Consider the following 17,962-nt stretch of genomic DNA (forward strand, 5'->3'; position numbering starts at 1 on the left):
AGGGCGGGAGCAGGGCCCCAACGCCACCCAAGGGTGCCAATACTGACCTGCCTTACCTTGGTACGAGGAGCCCCCGCCCCCGGAGCCCCCGTAGCCCCCGTGGGAGCCCGAGTTGTAGGAGCCGCCCCCGGAGTAGTTGTTGCCGCCGCCGCCGCCGCGGCCGCTGTTGCCGCTGTAACCTGGGCACGGGGGAGATGTGGGCATGGGGGTGAGGGCAGGGACCCCCAGCACCCTCAGGGGGCTCAAGAGCCCGGAATTCCAGGAGGATTTGGGTGCCCGAGCCTGTCAGGGGCGTTCTGAGCCATGGATTGTCCCCCGGGAATGTGCCCAGGGCTGGGCATTTAATTTACCCCTCTGTGCCCTCTGCTGGCAGAGTCATCCCAGCTCCAGCCACAAAACCCTTTAACCCAAACCTCTCTTATTCACATCTCCAACCACAAATCTCCCCTTATTCACATCTCCAGCCACAAAACCCTTTTACCCAAACTTCTCTTATTCAGAGCTGCAGCCCAAATCCATTTTATTCCAAACCTCCCTTATTCACATCTCCAACCCCAAATCTCCCCTTATTCCCAGCTCCTGCCCCAAATCCCTCCTTTAACCCAAACCTCCCTTATTCACATCTCCAGCCCCAAATCCCTCTTTTAACCCAAACCTCCCTTATTCACATCTCCAGCCACAAAACCCTTTTAACCCAAACCTTCCCTTATTCACAGCTCCAGCCCCAAATCCCTCTTTTAACCCAAACCTCCCTTATTCACATCTCCAACCCCAAAACCCTCCTTTAACCCAAACCTCCCTTTATTCACATCTCCAGCCCCAAATCTCCCCTTATTGCCAGCTCCAGCCCCAAATCCCTCTTTTAACCTAAACCTTCCTTATTCACATCTCCAGCCACAAATCCCTCTTTTAACCCAAACCTTCCCTCATTCACATCTCCAGCCCCAAATCCCTCTTTTAACCCAAACCTTCCCTTATTCACATCTCCAGCCCCAAATCCATTTTATTCCAAACCTCCCTCATTCACATCTCCAGCCCCAAATCCCTCCTTTAACCCAAACCTCCCTTATTCCCAGCTCCAGCTCCTGGGAGGGGCAGGAAGAACCCCTGGAGCTCCCTCGTGCCTGCCCCAGCCCAGAGGGGTCACCAGGTCCCCTCCAAACACCTTTAACCCAACCCGGACCCTCAAACCCTTCCCTGCGCACTCACTGTATTTGCTCTCGTAGTTGTAGTCGGAGCCGCCGCCGGGCGAGTTGTACGAGTTGGAGTAGGAGTAACCGCCCTGGCCGTGCCCGTAGCCCTTCTGCTTGCCCTGCCCGGGCCCGTAGCCGCCGTACTGGCCCTGCCCGTAGGGCTGCTGGCCCTGGTGGGCGCCGTAGCCGGAGCCGTACGAGGCCTTCTGGCCGCCGCCGTGCTGCTGCTGCTTCTTTCCGCCGTGCTTGGGCGGCGCGGGCGCCGTGTAGCCGTCGCCGCCCTGGTAGTAGGAACCGTAGCCCGAGGAGCCGCCGCCGCCGCCCGAGTTGGAGTGGCCGCCGTTGCTGTAGAACTGGCCTGGGCACAGAGAGAGAGGGGGGTCAGGGTGCTGGGGGGGCAGCCCCTCCGGAGGGGAGGGGGGCTGGGAGGGTGAGGGTGGAGGGGAGGGGGGCAGGGAGGGTGAGGGTCAGTGAGGGTGGGCTGGAGGGGAGGGGGTCTGGAGGGGGTCAGTGGGAGGGTGAGGGTGGAGGGGGTCTGGGAGGGGGTGGTGAGGTGGGTCAGTGAGGGTGGAGGGGAGGGGTCGAGGGTGAGGGTGGAGGGGAGGGGGTCAGTGAGGGTGAGGGTCAGTGAGGGTGGTGGGGAGGGGGTCAGTGAGGGTGTAGGGTGGAGGGGAGGGGTCAGTGAGGGTGAGGTCGTGAGTGGTGGAGGGGAGGGGGTCAGAGGTGAGGGGGTAGGGAGGGTGATGGAGGGTGGGGGTGTGAGGGGAGGGGGGAGGAGGGGGTCAGTGAGGGTGAGGGTGGAGGGGAGGGGGTCAGTGAGGGTGAGGGTGGTCTGGAGGGGAGGGGGTCAGTGAGGGTGGGCTGGAGCTGATGGAGACCCCTCAGCTCGCCAGGACCCCAGTGGGACCCCCTGTAATGCAGCAGAACCCCCCCGTGTGCATCTGTCCCTGTGATGCCACTCCCATCCAGACCCCACATCCGGGCCCACCCCTGTGATTGCAGCAGGATCCATCCCTGTGATTCCATCTGAATCCAGCAGGATCCATCCCTGTGATTGCAGCAGGACCCATCTGGATCCATCCCTGTGATTGCAGCAGGATCCATCCCTGTGATTCCATCTGAATCCATCTGGATCCATCCCTGTGATTCCAGCAGGATCCATCCCTGTGATTCCAGCAGGATCCATCCCTGTGATTCCATCTGAATCCATCTGGATCCATCCCTGTGATTCCATCTGGATCCATCCCTGTGATTCCAGCAGGATCCATCCCTGTGATTCCAGCAGATCTCCCATCTGGATCCATCCCTGTGATTCCACCAGATCTCCCACCTGGATCCATCCCTTTGTTTCCAGCAGGATCCCCCAGCAGGATCCATCCTGTGATTCCATCTGAATCCATCTGGACCCATCCCTGTGATTCCAGCAGGATCCCCCATCTGGACTGATCAATCTCTGTGATTCCAGCAGGACCCATCCTGTAATTCCAGCAGATCTTCCATGTGGATCCATCCCTGTGATTGCAGCAGAATCTCCCATTTGGATTGATCCATCCCTGTGATTCCAGCAGGATCCATCCTGTGATTCCAGCAGATCTCCCATCTGGATCCATCCCTGTGATTCCAGCAGGATCCATCTGAATCCATCCCTGTGATTCCAGCAGGATCCCCCATCTGGATCCATCCCTGTGATTCCAGCAGGATCCATCCCTGTGATTCCATCTTGATCCAACTCTGTGATTCCATCTGGACCCATCCCTGTGATTCCATCTGGATCCATCCTGTGATTCCAGCAGGATCCATCCCTGTGATTCCAGCAGATTCTCCCATCTGGATTGATCCATCCCTGTGATTCCATCTGGATCCATCCCTGTGATTCCAGCAGGATCCATCCCTGTGATTCCAGCAGGATCTCCCATCTGGACTGATCAATCTCTGTGATTCCAGCAGGATCTCCTATCTTGATCCATCTCTGTGATTCCCTCTGGATCCATCCCTGTGATTCCATCTGGATCCATCCCTGTGATTCCAGCAGATTCTCCCATCTGGATCCATCCCTGTGATTCCAGCAGGATCCATCCCTGTGATTCCAGCAGGATCCATCCCTGTGATTCCCTCTGGATCCACCCCTGTAACTCCACCAGATCTCCCATCTGGATCCACCCTGGGCCTCCCTCAGCCCTTCGCAGCCCCAGCCCCATCCCGCAGTGGGAGCTGCTCTGGAGTTGATCCTGCTCCAGGAATGAGGAGCCCACACCAGGGCAGTTCATCCTCGTGGGGTTTGGGCAATTCCACCCGGGATCCAGAGCTCAGCTGGGTTTGCCTTCATCTCTTCAGGGTCCCACAGCCAAACTCCTTTCCTGCCATTCCACGGAGAACTGGGAGCGTCCAAAACCAATCTTATTTTTGAGGGAAAAAAAGCCAACCTCCAACAATGATGGTTTTTTGGTTTTGGTTTTTGTTTTTTTTTTTTCAATTATAATTATTATTGGGATAATAATATATATATATATATATATAATATATAATATATATATATATTATATATATATATATAAATATTATATATATATATATATAATATATATATATAATATATAATATATATATATATAATATATATATATATATATATATATAAATATAATATATATATATATTATATATATATAATATAATGGGATAATTATTATTACAAATATTTTAAGGATCCACTGAACCCCAGTTTAAACCTGGAGCTTCCTTTTCCTTCTTTTTTGGTTAAATTAAGGAATTAACTCAAAGATGGGAACCACGGTGCCACCAAATCCAGCAAAGACAACTTTCAAAGGAATAAAGGACCAAAATGCTCGGAATTCTATGGATTCCGAGACTCAAGCCAATTCCAAAATCCCCCTCAGTTCCTGATTTTGGGGATATCTCATTCTCCGGGTGACTGAAGCACTTTCCATGGCAACCAAGGATTTCCCAAAGCATCCACGACATTCCCAATTATTGGATATTGATTGATTGGATCGGGATGGGGAGCACAGAACAACTCCCAGTGTGGTTCAGAGGATTTGCTTCAGCACAGGGGCAAATCCAAGCATTCCAGCAAACCAGGGAATTTCACATCTTTAAAAGGCTGGGCTGCACCAGACCCATGTGGAAAAGTCTTCCCAACACCCAGAGGGGTCTGACCCAATCTCTGGGATTTATTAAAATTTTCTAAGAAATTTTAATTTTCTAAGAAAATTAATTTTCTAAGAATTTTCTAAGAATTTTTTAAGAAAAAAACCCCTTGCTGTAAGCTAAGACCGAACTGATGAAAACGCTTTGGTTTCCATAAAAACCAACAACCATTAAAATAAAAAAGCTTCCCCTCCCCTGAGCCATTTCCTGGCAGATTTGTGTCCCCTCACAACAGCACCTGTTGGGATTTTGGGTGGAAAAAAGCACTCACTGTAGCCAGCAGTGGCAGAATTCCCTCCGTAGCCGTAGCTCCCGTACCCGGCGCCTGCAGGGGAGGGAAAGGTTGGAATAAACAGAGACCCCAAAGGGGGAAACGCCCCAAATCTGGGGGGCCACTGCCCCATGGAGGGCCCCAGGAAATCCAACTGACATGGACACAGCGCCAGAGGGGGGTTTGGGGGGCTCTGGGGGATTTGGGGGGCTCTGGAATGTCCAGTTCACAGCACCAGAGGGGGATTTGTTCCCCACAGGGATTTGGGGGCTCTGGAATGTTCAGCACACAACACCAGAGGGGGATTTGGGGGGCTCTGGAACATTCAGGACCCACACCCACAACACCAGAGGGGGATTTGTTCCCTTATGGGGATTTGGGGGGCTCTGGAATGTGCAGCACACAGCACCAGAGGGGGATTTGTTCCCCACAGGGATTTTGGGGGGCTCTGGAATGTCCAGTTCACAGCCCCAAGCCCAGAGGGGGATTTGTTCCCTTATGGGGATTTTGGGGGGCTCTGGAACGCTCAGACCCCACACCCACAACACCAGAGGGGGATTTGTTCCCCACAGGGATTTTGGGGGGCTCTGGAACGCTCAGGCCCCACAGCCCCAAGCCCAGAGGGGGATTTGTTCCCCCACAGGGATTTTGGGGGGCTCTGGGGAATGTGGGGGGCTCTGGAATGTCCAGCACACAACACCAGAGGGAGATTTGCTCCCTTATGGGGATTTGGGGGGCTCTGGAACATTCAGACCCACACCCACAACACCAGAGGGGGATTTGTTCCCTTATGGGGATTTGGGGGGCTCTGGAATGTCCAGTTCACAACACCAGAGGGGGATTTGGGGGGCTCTGGAACATTCAGGACCCACACCCACAACACCAGATGGGGATTTGTTCCCCCACAGGGATTTGGGGGGCTCTGGAACATTCAGACCCCACAGCCCCAAGCCCAGAGGGGGATTTGTTCCCTTTCAGGGATTTGGGGGGCTCTGGAATGTTCAGGACAGAACACCAGAGGGGGATTTGGGGGGCTCTGGGGGATTTGGGGGGCTCTGGAATGTCCAGGACACAGCACCAGAGGGGGATTTGGGGGGCTCTGGGGGGTTTGGGGGCTCTGAAATGTCCAGGACAGAACACCAGAGGGGGATTTGGGGGGCTCTGGGGGATTTGGGGGGCTCTGGAATGTCCAGTTCACAACACCAGAGGGGGATTTGTTCCCCCACAGGGATTTTGGGGGGCTCTGGAACGTTCAGACCCCACAGCCCCAAGCCCAGAGGGGGATTTGTTCCCCACAGTGATTTTGGGGGCTCTGGAACACCCAGGACACAACACCAGAGGGGGATTTGGGGGGCTCTGGAGGATTTGGGGGGCTCTGGAATGTCCAGTTCACAGCACCAGAGGGGGATTTGGGGGGCTCTGGAACATTCAGGACCCACACCCACAACACCAGAGGGGGATTTGTTCCCTTATGGGGATTTTGGGGGGCTCTGGAACGTTCAGACCCCACACCCACAACACCAGAGGGGGATTTGTTCCCCCACGGGATTTGGGGGGCTCTGGAATGTCCAGGACACAGCACCAGAGGGGGATTTGGGGGGCTCTGGAACACCCAGTTCACAACACCAGAGGGGGATTTGTTCCCTTATGGGGATTTTGGGGGGCTCTGGAACGCTCAGCCCCCACAGCCCCAAGCCCAGAGGGGGATTTGTTCCCTTCCAGGGATTTTTGGGGACTCTGGAACACTCAGACCCCACACCCACAACACCAGAGGGGGATTTGCTCCTTTCCAGGGATTTGGGGGTCTCTGGAACACTCAGCCCCCACAGCTTGGATGTCCAGTTCACAACACCAGAGGGGAATTTGGGGGGCTCTGGGGGATTTTGGGGGGCTCTGGAACGTTCAGGACACAACACCAGAGGGGGATTTGTTCCCCACAGGGATTTGGGGGGCTCTGGAACACTCAGCCCCCACAGCCCCAAGCCCGGAGGGGGATTTGTTCCCCACAGGGATTTGGGGGGCTCTGGAATGTCCAGTTCACAGCACCAGAGGGGGATTTGCTCCCCACAGGGATTTTGGGGGGCTCTGGAACGCTCAGCCCCCACACCCACAACACCAGAGGGGGATTTGTTCCCTTATAGGGATTTTGGGGGGCTCTGTAACGCTCAGCCCCCACAGCCCCAAGCCCGGAGGAGCAGGGGGTGTCACTCCCCCATGGAACATTCCATGGGTGCCAGGGTGGGGGTGCCGCCCCCCCCTCACCTGTGCTCATGTAGCCGCCGTGGTTGCCCCCGAAGCCGCCCCGGCCTCGGCCCCGGCCCCGCAGGTTCCCGCCCCGGCCGCGGCCCCGCATGTTGGGGGGCGGGGGGGCCTCGTTGTGCATGGGGCCGCCCCCCATCCCGAATCCTGGGTTGTGCTGCTGTGGGGACAAGGAGGGGGGGACACAGGGGTCACCTGGAGGAGCTGGGGCTGAGGGATCCCCCAAAAACCTCCCAAAACTGAGCCCCGGAACAAGAGACACCGAGGTGGACCCCGAATTCAGGCACCTCCAAATCCAGAGGGGCTTTGCTGCAAAACCTGATGGGTTCTGGGCTTCCAAGCTGTTTGCTCTGCTCCCAGCAAAGGATCCAACCCCAGAGCCAATGGCTGGTGGGTTACACCCCAGGATTTTCCCATTCCAGACCAGTTCCCATTGGTCTTTTCCAATTTCAGACCAGTTCCCATCAGTCTTTTCCAATTTCAGACCAGTTCCCATCAGTCTTTTCCAATTTCAGACCAGTTCCCATCGGTCTTTTCCAATTTCAGACCAGTTCCCATCAGTCTTTTCCTGTTTTAGACCAATCCTGATCTGTATTTTCTGATCTTGGCCTGGTTCCCATCAGTCTTTTCCTGTTTTAGACCAATCCTGATCTGTATTTTCTGATCTTAGCCTGGTTCCCATCAGTCTTTTCCAATTTCAGACCAGTTCCCATCGGTCTTTTCCTGTTTTACACCAATCCTGATCTGTATTTTCTGATCTTGGCCTGGTTCCCATTGGTCTTTTCCTGTTTTAGACCAATCCTGATCTGTATTTTCTGATCTCAGCCTGGTTCCCATCGGTCTTTTCCTGTTTTAGACCAGTCCTGATCTGTATTTTCTGATCTTGGCCTGGTTCCCATCAGTCTTTTCCTGTTTTAGACCAATCCTGATCTGTATTTTCTGATCTTAGCCTGGTTCCCATTGGTCTTTTCCAATTTCAGACCAGTTCCCATCGGTCTTTTCCTGTTTTAGACCAATCCTGATCTGTATTTTCTGATCTTGGCCTGGTTCCCATCAGTCTTTTCCTGTTTTAGACCAATCCTGATCTGTATTTTCTGATCCTGGCCTGGTTCCCATTGGTCTTTTCCAATTTCAGACCAGTTCCCATCAGTCTTTTCCTGTTTTAGACCAATCCTGATCTGTATTTTCTGATCTCAGCCTGGTTCCCATTGGTCTTTTCCTGTTTTAGACTAATCCTGATTTGTATTTTCTGATCCTGGCCTGGTTCCCATCAGTCTTTTCCCACTCCACACCAGTTCCCACTGCTCTCCCCCATTGCAGGGCTGTGGGATTGGGGGTTTCACTCACTTTGACTGGGAATTTGGGGCCGCCTCTGGCTGGAACTGGGGCTCTTTTCTTCTTGTTCTGCTCGATGGCAACGGGAGCATCAGGGAACAGCTTCTCCAGGGCAGCCAGGGCCGCGTAGGCTTTGGCCACCTTCTTGTTGGAGCCAGCACCTTGGAACTTCTGCCCGTCCACCTCCACCTTGGCAAGGGATGGAAGCACACATTGAGGTGGGAAAGGGCAGGAAAAGATGGGAGAGCTACAGGGAATCCCAGAGCTGGAGTGTCACAGGCTGTCCCTGCCCATTAACGAGCTGTAAAAGGTTTCTCCCAAGGCAAACCGCTTGGATTTGAGGATTCAAACCCTTGGGAAGGGGGTGAGGAGCCTCTCCAAGCTCCTCTCCCAGCCGAGAGCTCTGGATGGAGCCCTGGGGAGGGCAGGGGGCCCCGGGGTGTCCCCTCACCTCCATGACAAAGCGCTTGTCGTGGCTGCCGCCCGTCTCCGAGATCAGCTCGTACTTGAGCCCGCGCCGCTTCTCGTTCAGCTCCATCACGGGGTTCTTGCCGTGCTTGGTCAGGATTGGTCCCTGCTGCTTCACGTTCTGCGGGCGGGCAAGGGCTGGCTGAGCCCCAAAACGTGCCCAGCACACACAGAACTGCTCCCCAGCTTCTTTGGGCAGGACACCAAGGAGCCACGGCCGCCCCCAAACCCACCCAAACCCACCCAAACCAGCACCAGCACGGTGCCACGGTGCCACGGTGCCCTGCCGTGTCCCCCACCCACCTCGGGGGTCTGATCCGAGGGGGGCGAGGCCGCCGTGGGCGTGGACACCGTTTCCACCACGGGCGGAGGAGCCACCACCACCGGCTTGGTCTCCGTCTCCTCGGCCGACTCGTCGCCCTTGCTGGAGTCCTTGCCCTCCACGCCGGTGGGCAAACCCATGTCCTGCAGCACCTGGGGGGGGAGCAGGGGGGTCAGCACAGCTGCTCCAGGCCTTCCATTGACTCGGTAACGCTCAGCATTCCCAAATCCTGCGGGCACTCCAGGGCACACCCGAGGATGGCAGCTCCTGGTGCTGCTCCCACCCCAGCCTGGAGGTTCTGCTGCTTTTCCCATTCCCACTCCCATTCCCATCCCATTCCCATCCCATCCCATCCCATCCCATCCCATTCCATTCCCATTCCTATTTCCATTTCCCTTTCCATTCCCATCCCCATTCCCATTCCCATTCCCATCCTATCCCATTCCTATTTCCATTTCCATTTCCATTCCCACCCCCATTCGCATTCATATTCCCATTCCCACTCTCATTCTCATTCCCATCCCCACTCCCACTCCCATTTCCATTTCCATCCCATCCCATCCTATCCCATTCCCATTCCTATTTCCATTTCCATTTCCATTCCCATTCCCATCCCCATCCCCATTCCCACTCCCATTCCATCCCCATCCCCATTCCCATCCCATCCCATCCCATCCCATCCCATTCCAATTCCCACTCTCATCCCATCCCATTCCCATTCCTATTTCCATTTCCATTTCCATTCCCATTCCCATCCCCATCCCCATTCCCCACTCCCATTCCCATCCCCATTCCCACTCCCACTCCCATCCCATTTCCCACTTCCATTCCATCCCCATCCCCATCCCCATCCCATCCCATCCCATTCTATCTCATCCCATCCCCATTCCCATTCCCATCCCATTCCACTCCCACTCCCATTCCCATTCCCATTCCCATTCTCATTCCCATTTCCCACTCCCATTCCATCCCCATCCCCATTCCCATCCCATCCCATTCTATCCCATCCCATCCCATTTCCCACTCCCATTCCCACTCCCACTCCCATCCCATTTCCCACTTCCATTCCCACTCCCACTCCCATTCCCATCCCATTTCCCATCCCCATCCCATCCCATCCCATCCCATCCCACTCCCATTCCCATCCCATTTCCCATCCCATTTCCCATCCCATCCCATCCCACTCCCATTCCCATTCCATTTCCCATCCCATTTCCCATCCCATCCCATCCCATCCCATCCCATTCCACTCCCACTCCCATTCCCATCCCATTCCCCACTCCCATTCCCATCCCCATTTCCCACTCCCATTCCCATTCCCCACTCCCACTCCCATTCCCATCCCCATTCCCCACTCCCACTTCCATTCCCATTCCCATCCCATTTCCCACTCCCATTCCCATTCCCATCCCCATTCCACTCCCATTCCCATTTCCCATCCCCATTCCCCATCCCCATCCCATCCACTCCCATTCCCATTCCCTTTCCCATCCCATCCCATCCATCCCATCCCATCCCATTCCACTCCCACTCCCATTCCCATCCCATTTCCCATTCCATCCCCATTTCCCACTCCCATTCCCATTTTATCCTTCCATCCCCATTCCCTTCCATCCCCTATTCCCATTCCCCATTCCCACTCCCATTCCCATCCCATCCCATTCCCAATCCCATCCCATTCCATTCCCACTCCCATTCCCCTTCCCACTCCAATTCCCATTCCCATCCCATCCCATCTTTCCCATCCCCATTCCCCATCCCCATTCCCATCCCACTCCCACCGCACCTTCACAGCCACGTGCAGCTTGGCCGTTTTCTTGGAGGGCCCCGAGGCCTCGAAGGTGCTGCCGTCGATCTCCACGGCCATGGTGAAGATGGGCGCGTGCACGGGGCCGGTCTGCGACACCAGCTTGTACTGCAGCCCCGGCTTCAGCTGGTTCAGCTTCATCAGCGCGTTCATGGCCTGCGGCGGCTCCAGCTTCTCCTCTGCAGGGGCACAGCCAGCACCCAGCGTTTGGGGCTGTTTGGTGGCGCCTTCCGAGAGCAAAGCCGGCTCCAGGCTGGCATTTCCCAGCTCTAATTGGTGTTTTTTAGTTTCAGGCCAGTCCTGATGGGCATTTGCTAATTCCAGACCAGTTTCCGTGGGTCTATTCCCATTCCAGACCAGTTTCCGTGGGTCTATTCCCATTCCAGACCAGTTTCCGTGGGTCTATTCCCATTCCAGACCAGTTTCCGTGGGTCTATTCCCATTCCAGACCAGTTCCCACAAGTGTTTTCCTACTGCAAATCAGTTCTGACCACTCTTTTCCCAGTTCTGCCCAGTCTTTCCCCATTTTAGACCAGTCCTGACCAGCATTTTCTGATCTCAGATCAGTCTCAACTGCTCTTTTCTCTTTTTAGACCACTTCCCACTGACCTTTCCCAATTTCAGACCAGTTCCCACTGGTCTTTTCCAATTCCAGACCAGTTCCCATTGACCGTTCCCAATGATCTTTCCCAATTCCAGACCACTTCCCATTGACCCTTCCCAATTCCAGACCAGTTCCCATTGATCTTTTCCTATTCCAGACCAGTTCTCACTGGTCTATTCCCATTCCAGACCAGTTCCCACAAGTGTTTTCCTACTGCAAATCAGCTCTGACCACTCTTTTCCCAGTTCTGCCCAGTCTTTCCCCATTTTAGACCAGTCCTGACCAGCATTTTCTCATCTCAGATCAGTCTCAACTGCTCTTTTCTCCTTTTAGACCAGTTCCCCGTGGTCTTTTCAATTCCAGACCAGTTCCCATTGATCTTTCCCAATTCCAGACCAGTTCCCATTGGTCTTTTCCAATTCCAGACCAGTTCCCCGTGGTCTTTTCCAATTCCAGACCAGCTCCCATTGATCTTTTCCAATTCCAGACCAGTTCCCATTGATCTTTTCCTATTCCAAACCAATTCCCACTGGTCTTTCTCAATTCCAGACCAGTTCCCATTGACCTTTCCCAATTCCAGACCAGTTCCCATTGATCTTTCCCAATTCCAGACCAGTTCTCACTGACCCTTTCCAATTCCAGACCAGTTCCCATTGATCTTTTCCAATTCCAGACCAGTTCCCATTGATCTTTCCCAATTCCAGACCAGTTCCCACTGATCTTTCCCAATTCCAGACCAGTTCTCACTGGTCTTTCCCAATTCCAGACCACTTCCCATTGACCTTTCCCAATTCCAGACCAGTTCCCATTGATCTTTTCCAATTCCAGACCAGTTCCCATTGACCTTTCCCAATTCCAGACCAGTTCCCATTGATCTTTTCCAATTCCAGACCAGTTCCCATTGATCTTTTCCAATTCCAGACCAGTTCCCATTGACCTTTCCCAATTCCAGACCAGTTCCCATTGATCTTTTCCTATTCCAGACCAGTTCCCATTGGTCTTTTCAATTCCAGACCACTTCCCATTGACCCTTCCCAATTCCAGACCAGTTCCCATTGATCTTTTCCAATTCCAGACCAGTTCCCATTGATCTTTTCCTATTCCAGACCAGTTCCCATTGATCTTTCCCAATTCCAGACCAGTTCTCACTGGTCTTTCCCAATTCCAGACCACTTCCCATTGACCTTTCCCAATTCCAGACCAGTTCCCACTGACCCTTCCCAATTCCAGACCAGTTCCCATTGACCTTTCCCAATTCCAGACCAGTTCCCATTGATCTTTTCCAATTCCAGACCAGTTCCCATTGATCTTTTCCTATTCCAAACCAGTTCTCACTGGTCTTTTCCAATTCCAGACCAGTTCCCACTGACCTTTCCCAATTCCAGACCAGTTCCCATCAGTCTTTTCCACCTCCCAGACCAATCCTGACCTTTTCCTCCTTGGTTTCAATTCTGCCCAGCACAAATCTCCACTTTTAAGTTATTTTCTCCATCCCCCCACCCTGTACCCCCAACCTTCAGCCCCCCAAGCCCCCAGCCCTGCACTGAGCACCCCCAGGCCGTACCTACCTCTCGTTAACTCAATACCTTTTTTCTGAATCTTCTTTTTCTTTTTGCTGGGGGATTTCTCCTCCCCGTCCTCCTCCATCGGCCGCTTCATGGGGGTGACGGCGTACGTGGTGCTGGGCGGGATCTGAACTGCACAACGAGCACAGCGCTCCCTAAATCCCCCGTTTTCCACCCAAACCCTGGGGTTGGGAGCGCAGGGCTGCTCCCTCCCAGTACGTACCAGTATAATCGACCGGGTTCTCGTTCTTTGGTTTCTTGGGCATTTTGGAGGGCAGGGGATCCATGCCCAGCACCTTGTGGAGCTGGCCGAAGGCGGCGAGCCGCAGGGCGTGCTGGGGACAGGAGAGGGGGTCAGCAGAGCTGCCTGAGACCCCCGTGCTCACAGCAGCCCCCCACAGCCCCCCTGCACCAATCCATCCTCAGAGGGGCTCTCCATGGAGATCGAGGCTTTTGGGGGCCTTGGGACAATTCGCTGCTCAACTCCTGATTCTTTGCTCTGGGGTGGCCAAACTATGGGGCCCACAGGGGTGGCCTGGTGGAGTGACCGTGGCACCGAGTGACCGTGGCACCGAGTGACCGTGGCATTGAGTGACCGTGGCATTGAGTGACCACAGCACCGAGTGATCACAGCACCGAGTGACCGTGGCACCGAGTGACCGTGGCATTGAGTGACCACAGCACCGAGTGACCACAGCACCGAGTGACCGTGGCACCGAGTGACCGTGGCATTGAGTGACCACAGCACCGAGTGACCACAGCACCGAGTGACCGTGGCATTGAGTGACCACAGCACCGAGTGACCACAGCACCGAGTGACCACAGCACCGAGTGACCACAGCACTGAGTGACCACAGCACCGAGTGACCACAGCACCGAGTGATCACAGCAGCGTGTGGCCATGGTGCCGAGTGACCACGGTGCTGAGTGACCACGGTGCTGAGTGACCACAGTGCTGAGTGACCACGGTGCTGAGTGACCACGGTGCCGAGTGACCATGATGCCAAGTGACCACGGGTCTAATCTATGGTGGCCAAGGGAGCCGGGAGCAGAGCGAGCCGGGGTTTGGGAAGGGCCGGATGGAGGTCACACTATACCTGAGCACTCTGTGTGATATCTTCCCTTTGTTGTCTGTCTAGATGCCCAATAGCATCAGTGGCTTCTTTTTCACAAGGGTCATAAATACCAGAACCATCTGAAGGCAGGAAACAAGGAAGATATGCAGAGAATTATCCCGGGTCTCTACCCTAATTCCCTGGGGCAGCTCCCGAGGCGCGGCTCGCCGGGGTTTCTGTGGGATCCCCGGGGGCCAAACCCTGGCGCCTCTCCCTACGGGGCAGGGCCGGCAAAGCTCCGTGTGCCCACGGGGACGGGGGGCTCCCGAGCACCGGCACCCCCCGCGCTCCTCCCGGCCGGAGCTCGGAGCTCACCTGGCCAGAGATCACCTGGCCAGAGCTCAGAGCTCACCTGGCCAGAGATCACCTGGCTGAGCTTAGAGCTCACCTGGGCAGAGATCACCTGGCCGAGCTCACCAAGCCGGAGCTCACCTGGCCAGAGCTCACCAGGGCAGAGCTCAGAGCTCACCTGGCTGAGCTCACCAGGGCAGAGCTCAGAGCTCGCTGGCCAAGCTCACCTGGCCGAGCTCAGAGCTCAGTGGCCGAGCTCACCCGGGCCGAGCTCAGAGCCCGCTGGCCGAGCTCACGTGGGCAGAGCTCACCTGGCCAAGCTCACCTGGGCAGAGCTCAGAGCTCACCTGGCCAAGCTCAGAGCTCACCCAGGCAGAGCTGAGAGCTCACTGGCCGAGCTCACGTGGGCAGAGCTCAGAGCTCGCTGGCCAAGCTCATGTGGGCAGAGCTCAGAGCTCACCTGGCCGAGCTCAGAGCTCACCCGGGCCGAGCTCAGAGCCCGCTGGCCGAGCTCACGTGGGCAGAGCTCACCTGGCCAAGCTCAGAGCTCACCCGGCTGGAGCTCAGAGCTCACCTGGCCGAGCTCACCTGGCCGAGCTCACTGGCCGAGCTCAGAGCTCACCTGGCAGAGCTCAGAGCCCGCTGGCCGAGCTCACCCGGGCCGAGCTCAGAGCTCACCTGGCCAAGCTCACTGGCCGAGCTCACCTGCCGAGCTCAGAGCTCACGGGCCAAGCTCACCTGGCCGAGCTCAGAGCTCAGTGGCCGAGCTCACCCGGGCCGAGCTCAGAGCCCGCTGGCCGAGCTCACGTGGGCAGAGCTCACCTGGCTGAGCTCAGAGCTCACCCGGGCCGAGCTCAGAGCTCAGAGGCCGCTGGCCGAGCTCACGTGGGCAGAGCTCAGAGCTCACCTGGCCAGAGCTCAGAGGTCACCTGGCCGAGCTTAGAGCTCACCTGGCCGAGCTCACCTGGCCAGAGCTCAGAGGTCACCTGGCCGAGCTCAGAGCTCACCCGGCTGGAGCTCAGAGCCCGCTGGCCGAGCTCACGTGGGCAGAGCTCAGAGCTCACCTGGCCGAGCTCACTGGACAAGCTCAGAGCTCACCCGGGCCGAGCTCAGAGCCTGCTGGCCGAGCTCACGTGGGCAGAGCTCAGAGCTCACGTGGGCAGAGCTCAGAGCTCACTGGCCAAGCTCAGAGCCCCCTGGCCGAGCTCACCCGGGCAGAGCTCAGAGCTCACCTGGCCAAGCTCAGAGCTCACCCGGGCCGAGCTCACCTGGCCGAGCTCACGTGGGCAGAGCTCACCTGGCATGACGATGCCCGAGGCCAGGCACTCCAGCACGCGGCGCAGCGCCTCGCCCGCGCCCATCGGCCGGTTCGCCGTCCCGATGGATTTCTCACACAGCAGCTCCAGAGGCTGCAAGGCAAGGAGGGGAGTGAGGGCAGGGAGAGGGGAGAGGGATCCCAGAGAGGGACCTGGAAAGGGATCCCAGGAAATGGAACCCTGGAAAGGGATCCCAGGAAATGGAACCCTGGAAAGGGGGCCTGGGAAAGGGATCCCAGAGAGGGACCTGGAAAGGGATCTCAGGTAATGGAACCCCAGAAAGGGATCCCAGAGAGGGACCTGGAAAGGGATCCCAGGAAATGGAACCCTGGAAAGGGGGCCTGGGAAAGGGATCCCAGAGAGGGACCTGGGAAAGGACACCTGGGAGAGGGATCCCAGAGAGGGACCTGGAAAGGGATCCCAGGAAATGGAACCCTGGAAAGGGATCCCAGAGAGGGACCTGGAAAGGGATCCCAGGAAATGGAACCCTGGAAAGGGATCCCAGAGAGGGACCTGGAAAAGGGATCCCAGAGACGAACCCTCAGAAAGGGATCCCAGGAAATGGACCCCAGAAAAGGGGGCCTGAGAAAGGGATCCCAGGGAGGAACCCTCAAAAAGGGACCCCAGGAAATGGAACCCTGGAAAGGGATCCCAGAGAGGGACCTGGAAAAGGGATCCCACAGAGGGACCTGGAAAAGGGATCCCATAGAAGGACCTGGGAAAGGGATCCCAGACGGGGACATGGGACATGGAAAAGGATCCCAGAGAGGGACCCCTGGAAAAGGGATCCCAAGAAATGGACTCCTGGAAAAGGGTCCCAGAGAGAGACCCCTGAAAAAGGGATCTCAGGAATGGACCCCTGGAAAAGGGATCCCACAGAGGGACCTGGAAAAGGGATCCCATAGAAGGACCTGGGAAAGGGATCCCAGAAAGGGACATGGGACATGGGAAAGGATCCCAGAGAGGAACCCCTGAAAAAGGGATCCCAAGAAATGGACTCCTGGAAAAGGGTCCCAGAGAGAGACCCCTGAAAAAGGGATCTCAGGAATGGACCCCTGGAAAAGGGATCCCACAGAGGGACCTGGGAAAGGGATCCCAGAAAGGGACATGGGAAAGGATCCCAGAGAGGGACCCCTGGAAAGGGATCCCAGGAATGGACCCCTGGGAAAGGATCCCAGGAATGGACCCCTGGAAAGGGGGCCTGGGAGAAGGGCCCCAGAAAGGAGACCCCGGCAAAGGGACCCCCTGGAATGGGACTGCAAAGGGGATCCTGGGAGAGGGACCCCAGGAAACGCGCTGGGAAATGGGAGCCCAGCACAGGACTCCAGGGAAGGGACTCATCTGGGAGCAGCTTCTGGTGCCCACAGGAGGAGAGGAGCCAGGCTGTGGAAGTCATGAAGGGATAAAACATTCGATAACAACGTGCTTTGGTAATTAATAAAACAAGCTGGTGATGTGATTTGATAAGATAAAGTTGTTTGATGACTGATAAAACCGTTTGTTAATTGATAAAGGAAACTGATGGTAGTTGAGGACAGCATGGTTTGGTAACTGATAAAGCGATTTGATAACTGGACTTGAAAATTAATAAAACTATTTTAAAATAGCGCCATTTGTTACTTAATATTTGATGATAACATGACTTGATAATTTATAAAACAATTTGATAATGATAATGATGTGGTTTGATAACTGATAAAACAATCTGATAGTAACGAAACTGCTGATAACACTGACAAGAATGTGATTTGGTAGCTGAAAAAATGTTTTGATAATAATGTGACTTAATAATTGATAAAACAAGTCGATAGTAAACTGATAAAGCAATTCAATAACAACCTGAGCTGGTAGCTGACAAAGCAACTCAGTATTGAGGTAAGCTGATAACTCATTACCAATCTGATAACACCGTGAGCTCATAATTAGCTGACAATTGATAAACCCACGTGCAGCACAGACATTGCATTTGTGTCTCTGAGTGCAGAGAAGCCGTTCATCCACAGCAACCCCCAAGCTGGGCAAGCCTGGAGCCTCGGGAAGAGCAGAGCTGCACTGGGAGAAAGGGAATCAATGAATGAATGAATGAATGAATGAATGAATGAATGCATTACCCATCCTCGGAGCGGGGCCCAGGTGGGAACGCGCGTGCACAGGTCCCGCAGCACCCGGATCACGATCACGCACGACTTCAGCCCGTTGGCCCTGGCCTGGAAGCGGAAGCAAACCGGACAGGGGCTCACCGAGCGCC

General features: G+C 55.4%; 1 protein-coding gene across 1 annotated transcript in view; it reads right to left on the reverse strand.

Annotated features, from left to right (window-relative positions):
- ILF3 (interleukin enhancer binding factor 3) overlaps positions 1-17,962 on the reverse strand; it is a 28,140-nt gene that overhangs the window by 984 nt on the left and 9,194 nt on the right. The window contains exons 7-19 of the mRNA XM_064737261.1: positions 17,826-17,921; positions 15,696-15,807; positions 14,090-14,187; positions 13,216-13,327; positions 12,996-13,124; positions 10,803-11,002; positions 8,998-9,168; positions 8,678-8,815; positions 8,239-8,415; positions 6,895-7,051; positions 4,633-4,686; positions 1,210-1,551; positions 48-179 (exon numbers count right to left, since the gene is read on the reverse strand). Coding sequence (XP_064593331.1) covers positions 48-179; positions 1,210-1,551; positions 4,633-4,686; positions 6,895-7,051; positions 8,239-8,415; positions 8,678-8,815; positions 8,998-9,168; positions 10,803-11,002; positions 12,996-13,124; positions 13,216-13,327; positions 14,090-14,187; positions 15,696-15,807; positions 17,826-17,921 — 1,918 coding nt within the window. The remainder of the gene's footprint in view (positions 1-47; positions 180-1,209; positions 1,552-4,632; positions 4,687-6,894; positions 7,052-8,238; positions 8,416-8,677; positions 8,816-8,997; positions 9,169-10,802; positions 11,003-12,995; positions 13,125-13,215; positions 13,328-14,089; positions 14,188-15,695; positions 15,808-17,825; positions 17,922-17,962) is intronic.

This window comes from Zonotrichia leucophrys, unplaced genomic scaffold (genome assembly GCF_028769735.1).
Source record: "Zonotrichia leucophrys gambelii isolate GWCS_2022_RI unplaced genomic scaffold, RI_Zleu_2.0 Scaffold_48_389894, whole genome shotgun sequence".
NCBI lineage: Eukaryota > Metazoa > Chordata > Aves > Passeriformes > Passerellidae > Zonotrichia > Zonotrichia leucophrys.